Source organism: Tamandua tetradactyla, chromosome 10 (genome assembly GCF_023851605.1).
Source record: "Tamandua tetradactyla isolate mTamTet1 chromosome 10, mTamTet1.pri, whole genome shotgun sequence".
Classification (NCBI taxonomy): Eukaryota; Metazoa; Chordata; class Mammalia; order Pilosa; family Myrmecophagidae; genus Tamandua; species Tamandua tetradactyla.
Window position 1 is genome coordinate 52,774,275 of NC_135336.1, and position 23,442 is coordinate 52,797,716.

Consider the following 23,442-nt stretch of genomic DNA (forward strand, 5'->3'; position numbering starts at 1 on the left):
TCAAACTTATAGATAGACAATGGTCACACATTCACTATTAATTAACAGAGGCTTGAAATAGGAAGTTAACAAAGAGGAGCCTCAATTCACAAGAACACCATAAAGTAAAAGTGAATGCATATCTTGAAGAAATAGTGACCCAGAAGAAATGTAAAATAGGGTCCCTGAAAGACAGAATTAAAGGAAATGGAAAGTGAACTGCTCTTCATATATTATAGATACATTTATTATCCTTGGAGTATTATTTACTTGTTTTAATAAAAGATGGCCAAAGCAATATATAAATTAAATTGCAATTTGAAAGGATGAACTCAAATGAGTCATTTCAGAATAATTTTGTGGGAAAAGAAAACATTTTTCTATCTCAAAGTAGGTTTGAAAGTGACTGTAACAATATAAAGCAGTGCACAAAGATATGTACATGAAATCTGCCTCAGGTCTTTAAGAATGCCAAAGTAATTAGAATCACATTAGGTAAATTAAGGAACTTTCTTTCTTCTTCTTTTTTTAATCTTTCATTACTGAAAGCATTTCTCACTGCCTGACAGAATAAAAGTGTGATCCAACAACCAGTCTCTCATAAAAATCGATAAGTGAAATGTCAACATTCACTGTCATTGCACTATTTAATCATTTATTGCTTTGTGCATTTTTAAGGACTTGTATACTAAGTAATATTTCAGGCACTCAGTTTTCGAAAATGTATATTGAGTCAGATATGGTATAATTAATTTATTCTTTTTACTTTAGGAAAACTTACTTCCAAATCTTAAGAGAATGAAAGATGGGATTTTAGCTGCTCAACAGCAGGCACCATGTCTCAAACATGCAAATTTTATTCACTACATGGTAGTATTTGGTGTATGTTGTTCTCTGACTACATTTGTTTGATGACTACTGCACAGAGGCAAATGGGAAAAACAATTAAATTGATATTTTGTAAAATGTTTTTAGGGTTAGCTTCATTAATGTGTGATCTGTGAAGTTACACAAGACCACCACACTTAAGGTTTAATGATCTGCTATTGCCATCTTGACATTCTTAATTATTTCAAATTTGGGTTTTATCTTGGCTTTTTTTGAGTGTATCTGAATGGGACAATCAATGGAGCCTGGATTCGGGGCAAGGTCCTGCCTCTTCCTACCTGTGTATCTACTGTGCAGCTCTTCACTGCAGTCTCCTCTGCTGTAGGCCCACTGCCACCCTCCACCTGGTTAGGGAACTGGTTTGTATCTATGGAGAGAGGACCACATTCTTGGGTTGCTCCCTGTTTCCAGTGGAGGCCCGCACACAGGATGGGACTAGAATACTATCCCATGGTCTGGATGGTGGTTGGGATGGCTGTTTCCTTTCTACAAAGATCACATCTCCATGGGTGTAAGCTTCTCAAGTCCACCCCATGCAAATACCTTGCAGCTTCCAAAATGGTTTAAAGGCCCTTGGGGGTCATCCTTCCAAGGTTGGTAGAGAAGGCAGCCTATGGGAAGGAGAGGACCTGGCTCATCTCCCTGAGAATTTGTCCCTGGCTGGGGCAAGACAAGTTAGGCTGGCAGTTGGCAGATATGGGAACCTGGAAGCCATCAGGAGTAGCCAGGCAGGGACCTGGGCATCTGTGAGTGTCTTAATTCTCTGTGTAGTATTTTCGATGTTAAGGAAGAGCTCATTGGGGCTGGCTCCATGCCTGGGGGAACCCTCTCTTGCTTCTTCCAACCTTCCAGCCTGACTCTGGCTTACAAGTATCTGCTCTGACCTGCTGAAGGCAACCTTGGGGGAGGAGCAGTACTACAAAAAAAGAATTGTGCAATTTCTGATTCCACATATGAATTAAATGCTTTTATATTTGATACTGTGAATAAAAAGAATAGAAAAATTCATGCAAATAATTTAAAATTTTAATGTTTCTTTACTTAGAAGGACATTGATACTAAGTATCAGATAAAAAACCACTTGATCCAGTGGAGAAAGAGAGAGAGAGAGACCTTGGAAAAAATAAACATTTTTGTATCTTAATAACTTTAAAAGGTATTTTTTTTCCTGCTTTTTGAATAAGATGCCCTGCATTTTTACTTTCTCACAAAATACGTAACTAGATCTGACTATTTTAAAATCCAACCAAATAAAAAAATGCTGAGGAACATGTGGAAGAAAAAAATGCTATTAAATCTCACTCATTTTAAAAGGTTAACAAAAAGATTTTCAATTTTACAAATTATTTAATAGTTATAAAGAGATTTCACATCTTCAATGATAATTAGAATAATCTACAATTTTGAAAACCTTTCTATCATAATCTTACAAAATAATGTATTTTTAATCCTTATTGTTGCTCCATAGTAAAAGATGTTATTAGAAAATATTTAAAGAATAAAGCCCAGTCTTTAATGCTAACTACTATCTTAGTTGTCAAACTACTATCATAATAGGTTGGCTTAAAAAAGTGGGAATTTATTGGCTTACAGTTTTGATGCTAGAAGCCCCAAATCAAGAAATTGCCCAGGCTTGCTCTCTTCCTGAAGACTGTAACATTTGGATAAAGGCTGCCAGGAAGCCTTGTGATTCCTTGATTTATATCTTTGCCTTCCTTTACATGGTAATCCCCTTTTTTTTCTCTCCTTTTCTGGTTTCTGCTGACTTCCAAATTCTCCTTGTGGTCATCACTAACTCCTAGCTTTTGTTTTTTTCTCTTTATAAAGCCGGATTAAGGACACAGGGACACAAAGCAAGATAAAGAGCGTGTGTTGAGGTATGTAATTCAACCTACCACAGTCATATATGAATCAGTTATCCAAATCAGTCAACTAGTTTTGTAGGGAGAATTTAGTTAATGAAATTAAACTGCTTCCATTTCAAAACAAAGAATTGCATTGAGAATATAGGCTAAATAATTTTCTAGACATTTGCTTAACATATGCATAAAGTAGAGCCTCACATTATATGATAGGTATGGATTATGCAAAATATAATGATAAGCACCTATCTTCAATTTAAATATCTGTTAATGAAGTTTATTCTTATAGGACTAAAGAATTTCTACTACTATTTTTCATATGGAAAACTCCATTAAAATTGTTAATATAGTAGTAAAGGCACCAAAACAATTAAGTGTTACTATTTCATACTTTAAAATACAGCTACCTACTCCGCAAAAAAAAAAAAATAAAAAAAATTCTTAGAGGAAATAGCCAATGACTCTAAAAGCCAACTGCTTATATTCATGTTTAAGATATAACACATCCCTTTATCAATGTATGATCACTAAGGAAAAAAGAAAGCATGCTTGTTATCTAAAGGATGATTTAATGCTTTTGAAAACTTTTGCTGAAAATTTCGTAGATATAGCACCAGAAGATTTACTGAGAATGTCATTTGGTATAAGCTAAAGACATCATAATACTTTCTTGTCATTTTCCCAACATGTTCCTGATTAAATTTAAGATTTTTGCCCTTTATTCCCACAGGTTGGAACAGTCTTCTTTTAAATAGCCATAGGATTTCTTATCATGTCATGATCTGCTCAAACGTCATGAAGAGAAGTGGTCTTTGGTTTCTCTACGTAAAATGGAAACTTCCTCTACCTCATTACTTCCAATCCCTTACCTAACCCGTATAATTCTTCATAGGACATATAACTACATACCATGAAAATATTAAGATTGATGTAGGTAAGAACACTGTTAACTGTTTGTTTTTCTCCTTTACTGCCACACCCTTAGCAACTAGAAATGCCATGGCAGATAGTAAAGATTCAATAAATATTTAAAAATATTTATTTCACACCATCTCCACTTCCCACTAGAGCAAATGACCGATAATTATTTATTAAATTACAGGAACTGTGGTAGGTGGCGGATATTCTCAGTCAAATGAAAAAAACAACCTTTCTCTTATATACTGGTTTGCAAAGGACACTATTAAAAATATTTTATTATAGTCCAGTGAGATAGAAACATGTATAGTATCATATACAACTCTCTAAGACTAGCTCCATTTCTACATCTGCTGACTGGTCTAAGGGCCTTTCCTAAATCATCAATTACTCAAAAAACACTAGACTTGGAAGTAATTGATTTTTATCAGGGGCAAAAACAAAGTTTATAAAATCTATACACTGTTACAATTTAATATTTGGATGAACCATAAAATTATTTAGGTATGATTAACTAGATCGACATTTCAATTATCTTCCATGAATAAAATATTCAGTGCACTTTGCAGGATAGAAACACTTTTCCTAAGGAGATAGGAAAATGTTATACTTCAAAATAAGGAGTCTATAGCTTATGAATACGTAATTTGCTGTGTGTACAAATATGAAAAATATAAATGATACAGCATCTTCTTATTTAAAATCATGAATACTGTTAATTTTTAAAAAAGCTTTCTGTGCCATTGGCTTATGAAATAAAGAACCCTATGTTCCCTGTATTTTCAGTAAGCATCTTGAACTATTATACTGATTTTTTTTTTTTTTTACTTTGAATGGACTTGCACAGATTTTAGCAAAAAGAACATCTGCTATCAAGATTTTTTAAAACACAGTGAGGACTGTGAGATTTATCCAGATGTAAAATACATTAAAAAGCAGGTATAAAGACAAATGCATGTTTACTATGTCCCTAATATACACATTTTGTCATTTGAAATAAACTGGTGAACTGTAAATCAAACTGCTCAAGTTTATAAATATATGGACACTTGTTAATTTTAAATCTTTTTAAATGTCAGTTCAATTAATTATTACTGTCAGAATGAATATATGAAATCTAAAATCAAAATGTAAGCCAAAGGCGGACCTATACAGAACTATCACCCAAAAGCAGGGAGAATAGGTGTTGAATGTATATTTTAAGAAACCAATGAATCAGAAAACCTGCTGCTGACAGTAATTGCTTTAAAGATACTTAAGCAAATATCAGCAGAATTGGTTAGTAATTTAGCATGTCCTTCAACTTGAACATGGTCATAAAAGCTTTTTGTGCATATTAAGATATCTATAAACACAATTTGTTTCAGGTTGACTATCTATAATTAATATTTTCCTTTAGTGCCCACAACTCAATTTATTTTACTGAACTAAACTCCTTAGTTTTCCTACCATGTACCCAAGATTAGAATTCTAAATTTTCTAGGTGTTGCTTTCTTGATTGGCTTTCTAAATGAAGCACCCTTCAAGATTATTGAAATAAACTTTGAAAATCTAAGAAAGCAAATGCAGCTTTTAGGGATTATAGAAGTCAGTTAATTAAATTTTATTGCAAAGAATCCTAATTATGAGTTTCATAGTCTTAAATCTATAATCTTATTTATCCAACTAGAATTAGAATAATCAAGAAATGTTTCTCCTAACTATAGCTAAATGGTTCTAAGTAATTGTGGGGAAAAAAAGTACATTGTTTAATTACAAGCAGATAACAAATAATCAAGTCAGGGTTATTTAACAGTAGTTTCATAAATGTTACTTACATATGAGAAATATAAAAGAATTATGTATATGTGTGTATTTCATATAATCAAGTATATGAAAGAAAATGCATACCCATGCAAATTTCCTCTTTCAATCCCCACGTTTCACACTGTGCATACATAGAGTGAGTAGTAAAAACATAATACTACCATCTGTAGTTTTTTGGTTCTCTAACATATTGCTTACATATTTATGCAAGTATCACCCCATGAACAATATTATTCTGCTCATTTTCTTTTCCCTAATTATGGCCCTGGTAATATACCGGCATCTTCTAAGTGACTGATTTCCTAAATTTTCTTGGCTATTTTGCAGACATATACTCATTTCTCCAAATTACAGATGCACTCAATTCCTGCCCCAAATCTGCAATACACCAACTACTTAGCTGCTCTTGGTATGTTAATCATCATCTCCTAATCCCTCACTTGTTCATCTTTTGGATCCTACTACTCAGAATTCTTTCCCTTCTCCTAGTCTCATTTTGCCTAATCGTATTCTACTCGTTCTTCATTACAGAACTCAATTTAAATCCTGCTTCCTCAGGAAGACCACCCTCATTCTCCAGACCTGGAGAATATATGCTGTCAGAACTCCCTGGGCTTCTCCTACGTTGTACTTTCAGTTCTAATTACAAATTTGTGACATTATTTATTATCTTCTTCTGGAAGATTGAAAAGGGCATATTCACCCAATGAACACAAGGAATACCCTCAAAAATTATGTTGAATAAATTCAAGTTTATGAATACCAGCTATCGCTTTTCCAATTTAGTATAAAAAACATGACATGTAACCTGCAGATAATGACGACTGTGGTCCCCTAAGTCCAACAAAATGTTACCAGGTCACTTTCAAAAATTGCTTCTCAAGTCCCTTGAAACTTTACCAATGATGCTCCAAACTGAGTAACAGGATATCTTTTCTCTCACTTGCAGCAGTAAAATTATTATCTCATGAAGGGTGACAGAAGTTTGGTTCTAGAACATTCCAGTTGCCAAGCTTCCTTTTACCTCAGTACTAGGCTCTGACCTCTTTCAATATGAAAAAATAACATCCATTTACAGATTGCACTATTTCATTATGTTGCCCTCGTCTGGGTAACATTTTTAAAGATATTCTCTAAAGTCAGAACAACAAGGAGAAAGGGTCTCCTTGGATTCTCTCAAGATTAAGACATGGAGAGAGCTGCTCATATAAAAGGCTGATCATAGTTAAATATATTTTATTAAGTAAATACATAAAATATTTTAGTTTAGTGCAGGACTTTTATGCATTTTCCAAATAAAGTTTAAATATATTTTGATTATAACCATTTATATCTAAAACAAAGTCAATTTAACTTTTTTAAAAATTAATCATTTCTTAATATCCCTCATCAAAGACAAATTTATTGGGGGAGATTGCTATCCTTCCAGAATATGTACTCTTAACCTATGAAGATCTTATTTCATATATAATCTGCTTTTTTGCTCACATAACTTTCATAAATTATCTCATTTAAAAAGAAAGGGACAATTCATTTTCTGCTCTTCTGATAAGTAGAAAACTAGATTAATTAATCCTCTTTTGATCCTAGAATGAAGGACTGCTATATATATATGTACAGAATTATATAAATATATGTATTACATATGTTATTTAAAGGGATATAATGATTTTACCCCAAGCTTACCTATTGATACTTTAGAATTAAGAATGACCCATAAATTTGGAGTATATTTTCTATCAGGTGGCAGCAAACAAAGCTTTATAAATAATCTGCTGAAGCAAAGAGTAGCAGAAGACCATAATGTGCTTTATACTAAAGACATATCTGATAAGATGTTGTTGATTCTAAGGGAAAGAAGGAAAAACAAAGAGAAACAGGAATTCACTTTCAAACAATAAGGCAAATTCTCTAATGTAGAGTTAATTGACAAAGGGGAAAACTGCCTAGTAAATAGAAAGATAGTGATCGTACAATACCATTTGACTTTGCTTAATGTATTAGATGCATTTCTGAAAATGATCACCAAGTGAATTTATGTATAATATTTTGAATAAAATAGTCATATCCATTTCATATATATTTTCAGTAGAATATTACATTTTTCTTCCTGGATTTTTCATAGGTTTAACAATGTTTTTAACTTTTTATTTTTAAATTATAGATGTTAAGAAGTTGTAAAAAACGTAGAGAGGTCATGGCCACCCTACACCCAGCCTCCCCCAATGTTTACTTGTGCAACTTTAGTACAAAGGAATTTACATTGGTACATTTTGTGTATCTGTGTGTGTGTGTGTGTGTGCGTATAGCTAGACAATTTCATTACATATGTAGTTTAGTGAACTATTAACACAATCCAGCTATATAAATAACTGTTTCATCACAAGGCTCCTTTATGCTACCACTTCATAGCCACACCACATATATATCCAAACCCTGGCAATCACTAATCTGTTCTCTATATCTATAATTATAATATTTTTACAAATATTATATAAATGGAATCATGCAGTAACTTTTTGAGATTGTCTTTTTCATTCAGTATAGTTTTTTGGGGGGTCGTCTAAGTTGTGTGTGTCAGTAGTTTGTTCCTTTCAATATATTTTTATTTAAATATTATTTTAAATATTACCATATGCTAAATATATAAAAATAGTTTGTATTTATAAATTTGTCCCACGTATGTATCCATTTACAACAATAATTCCTGCTGCAAAATAGCCACTTGCTAATACAGATAACTAGTGATCACTTCTCAAAAGGAGTTTGTAAAATCTCTGAAGCTTTTCTTGTATGATACTCTGCAGTACAATCATGTTATAAGGAAAAAAAGAGAAAAAAAATCACAGGCGTGTTGGTGCCTGAAAATTTGGCAGTAAAAATCTAAAGCATTATAAAGGGAGCATTTAACCTAAAGCAATAGAATTTTTAAAAGACAGTTTAACTAGTTTTCACAAACTGTACCTGGACACAGCATTTTCACACTTTAATATTGTTTGCTATTTATTTTCAGTGGATTAAGATTAAGCATGTTGGCTGGAATATACAATATAGATTATGAATTTTAATTAAAATGGATTTGTATTTTTTGCTTTCTTTGACATGGAAAAGGGATGCTAGCATAAGTGAGAAAACGAATTCAATGCATTTTACATTTTACTTATGCCTGACATTAAGTATTCAATAATATGGACTTATTGAGAAGTATTGGTATATGATTATATTAAAAACATAATGCATACACATTAGGGAGAAGCATTTAATTAGACATAATTAAATTAGATAAGTTAACCTAATTAACTTAGTAGTAATATAGCTAAAATTTAATATCAAAAATCATCTTTCTGCACCTTGGGTAAGAATAAGAACGACAACCAGAAAATCACCCCTGTAGTATATAGTATATACCACTGCACCACAAGGAATACAGGTCCATCAGAGATATTGTGCATTAAAAAGGATTTATGGGTCTGCTTTCAGAGAACAGCAGTAGAACTTACCATCTTGATCCGTGGTCACTGTAATAGCTGTGAACGGCTTGGGAGAAAAACTCAATTCAGAAACTCCATTCATGGCTTCTATTTCAAAGGTGTAATTCACGTGAGATACAAAGTCAAGTACTATCACAGAGCTGTTGATCAGGCCAGAATGTCTCGGGATGAAGCGGAGTCCTCCTCCACAGTCCTCGCACTGGCTGGTGTCTAAGCCACATTTCTTACAGATTACACTGTATGTGAGATCTTTTCTCCCTCCTGTGTCACTTGGTGGGCTCCACTCCAAAATAAGGGCTGTTTCATTGATGTTAAAAACCACATTTCTGGGAGCTGAAGGTGGCCCTAGAGAGAAGCAATTAAAAAATAAGTGTATATATATATATATAGAACAATGAATTATGGTGAGAAATTGAAAAATTCATCAATAAACATTCGGTGGTCTTTTATACTAGCCTGAGCTCTTATGACAGGAATCAGAAAGAACATATGTTACACACATCTGCTGAAGTTTAGAAAGGAAGGAGTTTTTATGGTGAAGACTGTCTATATCCTAACATTTTGGTAGTATGACGTTCAATAGTTAATATCAAAACCATCAGAGCTCCAAAAGATACGGTAATTATATTCTGTATTTGTTAACTGGAAATAGGCAATGGCAAAAATTATTATTAATTAAAGGGTAGTTTTAATTACATTATTATTTTCAAAATTAGAGAAAAATATAATACCATATGTATATAAAACCTATTATGTCAGTCTTTCAGTCTTCACATAACGCTTGTTGTATAGATTTTAAAATCTCCATTCATTACCCTTAAGACGCACTAAGGGATTTGTTTTACATGGGTTGAGTCATAAATTTAGGATGGTCAAGACAATCTGGAAAAAGAAGAGAGAGGGAAGTTGGAGACAGAAAATGATTTTTACTAAGGCTTTGCCAATTTTATGAAAAAAAAAAATTATACAGAAGGGACAAAGGGGCACCCCCGTAAGAGATGGTGACTGAAGTCTACTACACACAAGTAAGTGTGTCCTTAGCAGCTGATAAACAGACCCCTACAGTCCTCTTATTTGCCACCAAGACTGCATAAACCAAGTCGATCCCAAGTTACAGATGAGCATCTACCCTCAGTCTTCTTTCTCACTATTTTTTCATAAAGATCACACTGGCTGGAGTACTTATTAACTTTTAAATATTCCAGCCTTTTCTTAATATCATGTCAAACCCTTTACCCTTTTCTGAGTTTTTCAAACCTCATTTTCATATCATTCATTGAGTGTATATTAACTGAAGGTCTAAAATGTGCAAGGCACTGTGTTAAGTGCTAAATGTGAAATACCACAGAAACTGTGATGCTAGAGACTATACTTATGATAGATATTTTGAAAAAAAATCAAATGCATAAATATCCAAGGAAAGAGTATTCCTGCCATATTTTAAAAGGTCTAATTTTTTGACATTAAAATTAATTCTCTAAATTTCTGCTACCAAGAAAATTTGTTTATAGGGTGAGAAGATATTTCTCTGTAAACGTGAAATTGATCTTGTTTTTTCAAGGCTACATTGAATTTCAAGCTACAGTCTTTCATTCATTGAATAAATACTTTATTTAGTGATTACAATGTTCCAGAAACTCTGCTAAATGTTGGGCTCCAGTGGTGAACGTGATAGACCTTATTCTTTCTTTCTTGTTATACACATTTTAGTGGAATGGCTAGGTAAACAGACACACACCACAGGCGCAAGAGAATAAAATTTGAATTACAATAAGTGCACATAAAAAAAATCAAAGGATAGGAGTTGAAATAAAAACTATCAGGGGAACCTTACTTGAGGTAACTTTCTGAGAAGGTCTCCTGGAGTTGGTGAAGAAGCTGTGCAGAAGGATGGAAAGAATATTAGTGTGAGAATGTGTGCAGTTATTTAGACAAAAAGGGTCCTGAAATAGTCAAAGAACTGGAAGAAAATCACTGGTTAGAAAGCAGGAAATGAGTTTTGAGGAATAGGAAGGGGCCAGGTAATCGAAGACTGTCAGACTGGAACAAAGCTGGATAATTTTCTATGTAAAAGATGAAGACAGTGATGGATTTTCTGTATGGAAATGACATGTTTTTAAAAAAACGTATTTTGGCTGCAGAGTAGGGAATGGTTTGAATGAGCACAGGGGTGAAAGAAGTGAGATGTCATGTGGTACCAGCATAACACAATATTAGTCATAAATCTACATGATTGCATTCATCTTGAGATATTAATCAGTGTTAAGATATATTTTCCTTTTTCTTTTGCTGGATCTTAATATCAGCAACCTGCAGGGCAGGGAAGCCAGCCACCTACATGTATATCACCTAAGTTAGACTGAAAAATGGGACAGGTAGTTCTAAAAGTTTGCTGCATACCTTGCTTTATGTCATTTCTTATTCCAGAGGGTATTAGAAACGTCTGCCTTCAGAGAAGAATATATTGAAGGGATTATAACCTAGAGCATAGAGACCAGTTCAGCTTTTTACCTCCAACCTATACTTATGCTTGTGAAATATTCATTATCACTGTCATAACAATGTCTTCCTACAGAATGGCATATTCATATTGTTGGTCTTTTCTCTTGTTTATAATGGAAAGCAAGAATTATTTTTCCATGAGTAGGAAGACTGTTATCAATTATATTATGGATGACTGCATATATTTAACGGCCATCCTGGAGATATTTTTTTCTTTTTAAAGGCAGACACCCTTCTTACTCAAGGGCCCTCATACCAATTTGCATGGCGATTAAATAGCTTTTTAATTGCTGTTAAATTACGCCAGCTAAACTGTGATTTCATGCAAATATTAAGCTGTAACGACTTACAGTGAATCATTTACTAAGATTTAGAACTTGGAAGAAAGAGAGACAATTAATTCTAATCCTTAGATTCAACTAAATTATGCGTCACTGGGCTTTTATGAATGTGGCCTGATTGCTTTGTTATCATTTATAAATTATACAAAGATTATGTGACACATTGGGAAAAAACTTGGCAGCAATAACCCTTCTGGAGACATCTATATTGAAAACTCTCAGGGACTTCCTTATGTTACTTTTTTTTCTTTAAAGGATACAAGTAATTCACATAAAAGAAAAGCAATCAATCTCCAGACCTCACTCTCCAAACCAGCTTCATAAGAAGCATGCAATATTCTGATTTGCAACTAGCTGTTTTTCAAGTTCATCATATTAAAAAATCTATATTAAACTACAATGTTATGTCTATTAGTTTATTTAGAAATCACATTTTCAGTCCTTTTCTATCTCCAAATTTCAATTCCCCTTTACACATGAAGAGAAGAAAGAAATGGTGTCCTAACGTAAAACTTGAAGCTTGAGGCAGTGTCTGAGCATCTGGCCTTGCAGGTCCATATTTTTGTCTCAGAGTAGCAGAAGACCGGTGTTCTATGATTTTTTCTTTATTTTATTTTATGCTTTTTAAATGTAAAATACTTTTAAACATAACTGTGTTTCTGTGCAATACCTCTAGTCTTACGTGATATTGCAAAATAAAATGAGTTCAGTGCTCAAATAATACTCTTCTGGGAGCTTGACATGGAAACAACAGTAATAAATTTCACTTCACTTTGTTGAATTCAACATTTTCCAAACATTTGTTCATAGGATCTTATTTTCTAAGAGGCATCTGGAGGAATACTAGAATTCTGCAGAACACACATAGTAAAGGCTAACATCGATGATACAGAAGCTTGATGGTCATATTTTAGGCACAACATCAATTGTTACAGATTTATATTTCATGTTTATAATCATAGAGATAAAGAAATAGTGTATTTTTCCACACTGACTCAAGAGCTACTATTCACCCATTAATTCTATAGCTAACTATGGTTTGCCTATGCATTTTTAACCTTAAGAACAGTGAAAATTTGATCAAATTGATGATATCAAATCATGAAAGGCTATTGTACATCAAAATATATTAACTACTTGGTAATAATTTGATGTGTTCATTAATTTTTTGACTACCAGAGATGCAATAGTACAGTGTCCTAACAAAAGGCAAATTCATTCATATCTATGAGCTTACAAATGAAAGAATAATTGTTCTTTGTTAAACTTTGTCAAAGAAAACTTTTAAGAATACATTCAACTAGTGGTTGTGTGCAAGGGTAGTTCAGTGGTTGAATTCTTGCCTATCATGCGGAAGACCTCGGTTCATTCCTGGTCCAGACACTACTTGTGTTAGTTAGATTCAGTTGTCAACTTGGCCAGGTGAGCATACCTAGTCTTGTTGCTGCGGACATAAGCCAATGGTACGTGAATCATCTGTTGCTAATTACATCTGCAGTCGGCTAAGAGGTGTGTCTGCTGCAATGAGTGACTTTGACTTAATTGGCTGGTGCTTAAATGAGAGATCGCAACGTAGCACAGCAAGCAGCTTGGCATTCCTCATCTCAGCACTAGCAGCTCAGCCCCGGCCTTTGGAGATGCAGAAAGAAGTCACCCCGGGGAAAGTTGTTGGACCCAGGGGCCTGGAGAGAAGACCAGCAGAGATCATCTTGTGCCTTCCACATAAGAAAGAACCTCAGTGGAAAGTTAGCTGCCTTTCCTCTGAAGAAGAAACAAAATAAATCCCCTTTAATTAAAAGCCAATCCGTCTCTGGTGTGTTGCATCCCGGCAGCTAGCAAACTAGAACACTACCCCAAAAAACAAACAAGCAAAACAAACCAAAAACAAACACACAAAACAAAATAAAAAATTCAACAAATGGTGCTGCAATAACGAGATACTCACGTGGAAAAATAATGAGATATGACCCTGCCATACAACATACAAGAAAAAATACATTGAGCTATCTATAGATAGTAAATGGGTAAATGCTTTTGCAACAAATAAGATATTTGATTTACTAAGAAATAAAATACATAGGCACAAATGAAAAAAACTTCATTACTAAATTATAATTAATATCTTCTAAAAATATACACTGTCAGATCTGCTTATTTACATAATTTAAAACTATAGGATTCATCTTATGCTTTGCATTACTACTATTAATTTTAACCTTTATCTGTATCTGTATATTTATTCCAGTATCTTTCCTTCATAATCTTTTAAACTATATTTAATAAAACAGGAATTTGCATGATCTTTTTCTAAACTACACTATGTTATATCTGTAAGTTTCATTCATAAAATGTTTTTCTGTCTGGAAATGGATGGAAAGTAATCACAAAACTGGAGTCCAATCTAGCCACAGAGGAACAATTAAGTCAATTTATTCAGATTAAGAAATTGGACCCAGGAAAGTAAAATGATTATGTCAAGGCCATGTATTCCCTTAGATGCAGGATGGTACCAAGGTACTCTATGTTTAGTTAAAAAAAAAAAAATTCTACCACATTGAAATGAGACTATATATAGAAAAGTTCTGGAAAATGAAGATTACAAAATATTTATAGTGCTTTGCTTTTAGAGTATTGTCAAATACAAGCTTATAAAATACACAAATTAGTGAGCAATTTATTGCACTTTTATAAGAGCCTTGGAGCATTTCAAAATAATTTTATATGCAGAAGAGTCATTGAAACATACATTTTCAAGCTAAATACTGCTCAAAAACAGCAGCATGTGCATTTCAAATCTTTTGGCTTCCACACATACAAATCAACTAGTTTCTCATTTTCTTCAATACTATTGCACCTATCTTCAGTAACTAAATTGATGACAAAAATTGATATTAGTTATACATGAATGTTTTCATAGCTCTGTGAAAGAGGACCTAGATCATTCTTTATATATTTTTTACTATTTCTAAAACTCACAGTTCAAGAAACCAAAAATAAAAAGTAAATCTGACAAATCAAATTCCATTCACTTCCAGAATAAAATCTACGCTTCTCAGCCTTGTCTATAAGCGTCCTCATAACCAGGCCTAAGTCCACCTCTGAGCCTCTCACTCACTCCTATTTGTTGCATCTCAATGTCTTTGCATTACGTAGTTTCTGAATTCCCTTTGCTTTATGGGAAATTCTTATTCATTCTTCAGGTTCTCATGTACAAGTTACCCTCTTTGTGACACCTTCCTTTTTGTCAAAAATGATGTATTTTATCCCTTGTAGAGTTGTATTAAAAAACATGTAGCCGACATTTCTGAGTTCTTAGTTTATTCTAAGGTGTGCACTTAGTATTTCACATGGTTTATTCCATTCAGTCAACACAGCAAATCTCTAAGGGAGATATTAATATCTCCATTTTATGGCAGAGGTGATTGATACTTAGCAAATAATGTATATAGCATACTGCAGAACTCGAGTTGCTAGAGTCTTGGCTCCCAGCTAGCGGTGGCACAGCAACCTATTGTGGACTCCCTGTGCAGTTAATGCGTTAAGAGTCACTGACATTTGAAGATAATCAGAAGTGAAGATAAAACATCTCAAAAATTGTAATTGCCTCCACTTCTCATTCAGAGAATTCAGTACGTACAAAATCAGCTTCTGTCATATCATCAGATTCTTTTTCAACTTCTACAGACAACTTTTCTTCTGATTTGAGGTCCTGAGGGAATCTAACAAATTAACTGAAATGGAAGAACCACCCTTACTTCCAGGAGAAAATATTAAAGACATGGCCAAAGATGTAACTTTATATATGCTCGTTTACTGGTGTGTACGAGGAACTCAGCCACAAATAATAGATTAGATTTCAAAAGCATGGAACGGGGCCCTCCATTTGTTTTAGATGCTTCTCTTGGTGTGATAAGTAGAGTAGAAAAAATTGGTGGTATTTCTAGTCGAGGTGAAAATTCTTATGGACTAGAAACTGTGCGCAAGTATATCCAGAATTTACGGTTTGTTCATAAACCTGAGGGGCGAACAAGAAGACCCATATTTGAGAATCTAATGAAACATGCATTCCCTGTCCCTAATAACCTGTCTCTCTTTTCTTTTGAATACAAAGGAGTATTCCCTGAAAATGGGTGGAAACTGTACGATCCTCTTTTAGAGTATAGAAGGCAGGGAATTCCGAATGAAAGCCGGAGAATAACAAAGATAAACGAACAATATGAGCTGTGTGATGCATACCCTGTCCTTTTGGTTGTGCCAGCAAATATCTCTGATGAAGAATTAAAGAGAGTGGCATCCTTCAGATCAAGGGGCTGGATCCCAGTTTTATCATGGATTCATACTGAAAGTCAAGCCACAATCACTCAATGTAGCCAGCCCATGGTATGAGTGAGTGGGAAGTGCAGCAAAGAGGATGAAAAATACCTTCAAGCCATCATGGATTCCAATGCCCAGTCTCATAAAATCTTTATATTTGATGCCCAGCCAAGTGTTAATGCTGTTGCCAATAAGGCAAAGGGTGGAGATTATGAAAGTGAAGATGCCTATCAAAATGCAGAACTAGTTTTTTTGGATATCCACAATATTCATTTTATGAGAGAATCACTACAAAAATTTAAGGAGATTGTATACCCTAACATTGAGGAAACTCACTGGTTTCTACTCACTGGCTAGAACATATTAAGAGAATTGGCCATGGAGATAATAAGAATCAGGCAGATGCAGACAGATCACCTATTTTTCTTCAGTTCATTGATTGTGTATGGCAAATGACAAGACAATTTCCTACAGCATTTGAATTCAATGAATATTTTCTCATTACCATTTTGGATCACCTATATGGCTGTTTATTTGTAACATTCTTCTGCAACAGTGAACAGCAGAGAGGAAAAGAGAATCTTCCCAGAAGAACTGTATCACTGTGGTCTTACCTAAATAGTCAGCTTGAAGACTTCACTAATCCTCTCTATGGGAGCTATTCCAATCATGTTCTTTATCCAGTAGCCAGCATGCGCCACCTAGAGCTCTGGGTGGGGTATTACATAAGGTGGAATCCACAGATGACGCCACAGCCCATTCACAACAGAGATAAAGAACTTTTTGCTAAACCGGCAGAGCTTCAAAAAAAAGTAGAGGAACTACAGAGGGCAATTTCCATCCGATCCACTTCATCTTCAGAAAGACCCAGCTTTCCTGCACAGTGTGTCACTCCTGTCCAAACTGATGTATGAAAGGACTATTAGATAGGGATACCTTTGCTACAAGCTCTTTGATTACATTGGCAGCTTTATGAGTAACACAAGTCTTCTGAACTTAGAACTCATCTAAGGAGAAAGTTCAGTCACTTTATTTATTTTAAATCTCTCTAGGATGTGTTTAGAACTGTAGCAGTACAGGTGGCTTAAGTGAACTAACTCTATGTATAATTATATGATTATAACAATAAATTTATAAGGCACTCGAATATTCAAATGCTTTTCTGGGTCTGCAGTGGGAACAAGTCCTTTAAAAGAAAAATACTATCTTGGAAATTTTGACATCTAGTAAAACTTAAATACAAATCACTTCGATATTTACCTCTGCAAAGGGGGGACAGAGCTCATTAAAGAGGGAGCAGAATCAGTGTTTACACCAAATTAACACTATCGATTCTGATATTGGGCCTCCTTTCTTCCTTCCCCATAATGGGGTTTTCTTTTATATCATAATTCATTTATACTTTGATCACTTTCAACATGCACATTTTTCATACAGTAGTAATTGAAAACTATTGCTATTATTGATATACTTAGTTTAAGATGTTTTAGATAGCTGTTCCAAAATGATGCCTTACAGAGGATAGAAGTGAGGGGCTAGGGTGAGTGGGAAAAATTGGTAGCTGTCTAGGAGTTCAAAGAATTCTGTCCATATCCTTCATATTAGTTTCCATTTGCCCAATTATCAGAAACACCATGAAAGATATTTTAAAAAGCATTTACCCCATTTTATTTTACTTACATGTCCACAGAAGTTAAATGGTAACTTTTGAGGCAATATTTAAAAATTTTACTAGAAGTGATTTTTTTTTTCATGAAGTCTATAGGAATAGCTTATGGCGAAAAAAAGTATTATGCTCTTATTTTACATGAAATATTTTACTACTTTTCCCTTTTGCAAATTCTTTAATTCCACTGAATGATTAAGTCTACCAAAGAACATCTTGCATGTGAAGATGTATTACAATCTTTGTCTGTACTGTTTGTCTGCTATAGTAAGAGTTTGGTCTGGTATAAACATTTGACTCTCTGATATCTATTTTATTCTATATTATATAAAGAGCCAAATACAATGTACCATAACAAAGGAGCTTCTTGTCCCTTGGGTCTTTAATTAAAAGAAAATTTCAATTGACTTAAAAAAAAAAAAGGCAATACAAGCAGAGGAGGAGCAGCTGCAATTTGGGCATCCAGAATTGGGGGCCTGACTAAAGCAGTCAAAATGAGGTAAGAACAACAACTCTTCTTGCCACCTCAATCACTACTTATTATACTCAAAATAAGATTCAGAGAATAATTACTTTCTCAAATACCCAATTATTCCAGCAATAAAAGAAGTCATACTGTACAATGTTAGCCTTAGAGCAAAAGTAACTTCAAGTTTTACACTTCCATCCCAATTATTCACTGTATAACAAATACAAAGATACAATATTTTTCTATTTATTAAGAACAAAGTTTAAATAAACTGTTTTAATCACAGGTACTTCATTACATATTTAGAGATAAAAATAAACTAAATAAAATAATTATGAATGCTAGAATAACCCACATGTACAATTTACATTCTATGTTTTGAATCTTCCTATGGAGTTAACACAAATGTTTATTAAATATGTTAACACTGTATTTCAAAAAATTTTTTTAAATCCCCTTTTGAGTTAGAAACGTGAGAAACATCAAAGTTAACATGTTATGACCATAGAGCTTTATTTCCTCCAACCTCTAACCCATCCACATATTAGACACTTTATTTTTCTGGATCCTCTCATACTCTGCTTAACAGGTACTTTTCAGCTACTTACTTTATTACTTTGTTTCTCCAACCTCAGTGAGCATTTTTCCCTTCTGTCCTGGAAAAGCCTTAGACAGTTATTTTGCTACCAGATTTCTTGGCAGGCACAGGGTCTCCTGTGCTCCAAATTGCCCTCAAGGGAGGTCTAATTGATCAAGACCTGGTATTGTAGAGCGCCCTTCACAGCTCATTCTTTCAGGCATGAACATACATTAATAATTCACCTGAGAGATAAAGTTAAGAGCTTATGAAATAGATTAATATATTAGAGAAAACTTGATTCACTGTTCATTTTAGCTTTCTTTTCTTAATTTCTTTTATATATTTTGTAGTTCATGTGAAAGGCACAATATGAATGAAATGAAACAAAAGGAGAAGAACCAGACTTGATAGTGTGTTGTTGGTATAAACAGATATTAAGTAGGACAGTGGGGAGATCCTGATACAGCTAAAATTGAGGAGTAAGAGATAGGCCAAGGTAGGACCCTGCATGGCACTGATTGACTTAATGCTTTTTGCAAATGGAATTTGGACTTTGAAAGGCTCTGAACAGAAGTGGGAATATGATTGGCTTCTTTTTTTCCTTAAATAAGAAATATTGTCTAACAGTTTGGAAGTCATCTTGGAGAGATGGAAAACTTAAGGAGTCTTTCCAGGAGAATATTTTATAAGCCCAAGGAAGAGAAGTTGTCCTTGTGACTATTTGGACATGTCAAGGTCAGGGTGGTAGTTATACCTCTGTGCTTTCTGGCTTGGATGCATGGGTAGGTGGTGATTCATCAGGACTAGAAAATCAGCTGGTATAGGTGAGAAGGCCAAGAGAGGAAGTAGTAAAATTGGCTTTAACAAATTGAGGTTGAAATTATTAGTTGATGTAACCATCAAATATTTATTGAGTGCCTCCTATATGCCAGGTATGATTATGAATGCTGAAGATACAATCAAGAAAGAACATCCCCACTCCCTTGACCTTTGTAGTCTACTGCGGGTAGAATAATAAACAAGGAAGCAAGCATACAAATAAACCAGATATTCTCAAAGAGTGATACAGTCCATAAAAAGTAAAACATGATGATATTATAAAAAGCAACTGGGAGGGATTCTTTTTTTGACAGGTTGGTCAGAAAATGCCTGTCCTAAGAGTTGACATTTGAGCCTAACTGGCAAAAAGGAAAAATCTGCTAGAAGAACTACAGGGAGAGAATTTTAAGGAGAGGAAATAGCTAGAACCAAAGATAAGACCAAGGTCAGCATTTTGAAACCCAGGAGGTTAAAAACCAAGGGAAATGTGGTATGATATGAAGTCAGAGATGCAGGCAGGTTTCCATAGGACTTAGAGGTTGCCTGATCCCTTAAACAGTTGGCTTTGGACTTAGGAGAAAAAAACTGGAATGTGGAAAAACGTCTGGGCAGCAGCACTCTACAGGTGATATTTAAAGCCAAAGGGGAGAACAAGAATATGCAAAAAGACAAGACAGCAAAAAAAAATAAAAGGACAGGTGAGATCCTTAAAATTGTGTTATTTATAGGATCAACTACTTCACTTATCTGTGAATTCTTTCCTTACTAGCTTATTTACCAGTGAAATGTCCTGTTTAGCCATGTCCAATATTTTAGTCCTCCATTTTCTTTTAAACTCACATTCAAAATCTATTGCTGTTGTCCTTGCCCCTGATTCTAAGAAAAAGTGGCCTCATTTGAATCCCTGGAAGATTCTCCAAAAGCATAGTTTCAAATGTTAAGATTGACAAAAATACTGCAGAGTGATGGGATCGAATATTTACCTGATCCAAATTCTGATCCTTAGAATGTAAAATAAAGAGAGGCTGAGTCACAGAGACACATCATTTAGAAATTAAAGGAGCTGATATCCAATTTAAGATTTGGCTGTAGCTTGTATTTAGTGAAACAAAAGAAAAGGTTGACGCTTGTTTGATTCTTGGCCTCAACAGTTCTATGTCTTGGCAGGCTTGCCCAGGTTAAGTCTAACTGTTCAAGGACCCCCGGACTCATGATTTTTCTGATTTTTTCCCCCAACAATCTTTTAATTTTTAGGAGCCATGCTGCTTTGGGATTGATATCCCTTCCCTTTTCTGCATACACTGTAAAAATTGCTAAGGTTTCTCACCTGGTAATAGCATACTTTGGGAGACTTCACTAATATTGGGTAAGCTTAGAGTTATAGCACTTAATATATTTTGTAAGAAAAGTTTTTAAAAAATTCTTTACATTATTTTTTCAATTGGTATTAATACAGATGATGGAAGCTGTGATAGTATTAATGCAAAGTATTTAGTATTTTGAAAGCTACAGAAACTATTTCAAAATGAATATAAGTGAACGGCTTTCCTTATGTAATAAACATTAATGTAGCCCCCAAATTTGCAAGGTATTGTACTTAACACTTTTCAAATAATAATGCATTTACTCATAACAGTATCAGGTATGTACTGTTATTATCACTACAGACATCACAATTAAAGTAAAAGAGAGATTAACTAATTTGTTCAAGATTATATTGGTAGTAAGCACCAAAATTAAGATTTACGCACAGCAACCTGGCTCTAAAAGTCACTGTGTTCACCAGTAACTATGCTGATTCTTACCTAAAGTAAGGCAAAGAAGCCTTCTAGGGAGTGGCAGAGAGAATCCTTGAAAGGTGAACTTTATGTTGCTGGACTCACGAGATGACACTAAAGTTTCTAATTTCACCTTTCTTTTGGGGTTCTCTCTTTTGATTCCTGATAACAACATACCCAAAACTCCCTGCCCAAAGAGACCCAAAGATGGCAAGGATTAAACCTTTATCTGATCCCACTGCATAACTAAGACAGGCCTGAATTTTTAAAACATAATTTATAGTCCCAAGCATAAAAAAATAAATTTAAGAAAATATTGACAGTGCAAGAAACATAAAACATTAAGAGCATTAGTATACATACATCAGATTCAGCAATGACTGATGAAGTAACCAGGGACATGGAGATTATTACATTCAATATTTAATTTTCTCAACTAGTCTCTCACTCCAAAGATCTGTTTAGCTTTCCCAACTTCCTGCTCTACTATGGAAGGGAACGTTTACTTGGATGAGAACTATTTGATTCTATTAGTCTATCAGTTGCCTTTTTATGGCCTCGTAAAAATATAAAAAGAGAAGATCACCTTCTCTTCACCTAGGTTTTAGAGGGATATTTGCCTGAAAGGACTGTAGACATCTGAAGTGCTACTATCTATATAGGCTGCAGTGTGAAACCTATGTGATAATATAATATCACAACACAGGGAATCATGCAAGAAGGACTATAAAGTATAGTTATAGCAAGGTTTTCCTCTAAAAACTGCTTCCACCATTAAGTGAAAAATTATAGAGTTTTCCTTTGCTTATTTATGAACTTAAACCATATTCCAGAAAAAAATTAAAAACGTGTAATGAGTAATTTCCAGGGCTCTAGTTTTCTGAAGAAACTAGTTACTCAGTAGTTAAAACCAGAAGGCAAAAACAAAACAAAACAAAACCATCTACTAATGAATGTATTACATTTTCATTAAATGCATTCTATAAAAATATTTTATTTAAAAAATTCTTTATTATATATGCAATGGAATATTATACAGCAGTAAGACGAATGAAGTCCCATTCGGACCCATTTAAAATGAAGTCCCAAAGCATATGAGAATATGAATAAACCTTGAGGACATAATGCTGAGTGAAATAAGACACAAAAGAACAGATACTATATGATTTTGTTATATAACTCTGGTAAAGGTAATCTCAGTGTTTACACTGTAGAATAAAAAAGACCTTGAGGTACTCAAAAACTAGAGATGGAAAGGTTACCTGATATGGCTGAACCTAAATGCAAGGGAATGGTAGAAGTGATAGTAACTAATTAGATGGGTTATAAGTAGCATTACCATATTAAAAATGAATATGATGGAAAGGGGATGTACAGTGCCATGTATTCCATTGATTAAATCTACAATTATAAGTTCTCCCATCAGCTATTTCAAAGGTTCAATAGTAGACAAAGAAGCAATAGTAGAGGGATATAGGGTGAAACTGAAAACGCATCCTATGGTCAGTAGTTAAAAGGAAGACATCAGAAGTACCACAGCAATACCAGGGGCACCTAACTAAGGAGGAGGGACAAGTGATAAGCGGTAGTTTTGATTTGATAGTTGGTGATGTTGCATTTGTCAGTTTCTTGTCGCTATGTACCTATGAAAACGTCTAAAACTGAGAGTGCTGCTGATTATACAACCAAGTGAGGATACTCTAAGACATGGTTTGTTTACTTGTGACATTATCCAAAATGCCAACAGATTGAGGGAGCCAAAGTGCACAATGACTGAGAAGCAGAATGGCGAGCTGTGATACATTTATATGATGAAATATGGTGCGGCTACAAAAAGGAAGGCCATTGAGAGGCATGTAACAAACTGAATAAATCTTGGGGACAAGATGTTGCACAAAATAAGCCAGACACAAAAGAAAAGATGTGCTAAGGTTTTTTTCAGAAAATACCATAAAAAATTGGAGTCTAGATTGTAAGCAGCCACACCTAGTCTGAAGTTGTAAATTGATTTCTAGATTCCGAGACACTA

The 23,442-nt window shown here is 34.1% G+C and overlaps 1 protein-coding gene and 1 pseudogene across 1 annotated transcript in view; one reads left to right on the forward strand and one right to left on the reverse strand.

Annotated features, from left to right (window-relative positions):
• EPHA6 (EPH receptor A6) overlaps positions 1-23,442 on the reverse strand; it is a 951,964-nt gene that overhangs the window by 508,252 nt on the left and 420,270 nt on the right. The window contains 1 exon segment of the mRNA XM_077118650.1: positions 8,954-9,289. Within this exon segment, the coding sequence (XP_076974765.1) occupies positions 8,954-9,289 (336 nt within the window).
• On the forward strand, positions 15,509-17,015 carry LOC143648490 (phosphatidylinositol-3,5-bisphosphate 3-phosphatase MTMR2 pseudogene; annotated as a pseudogene).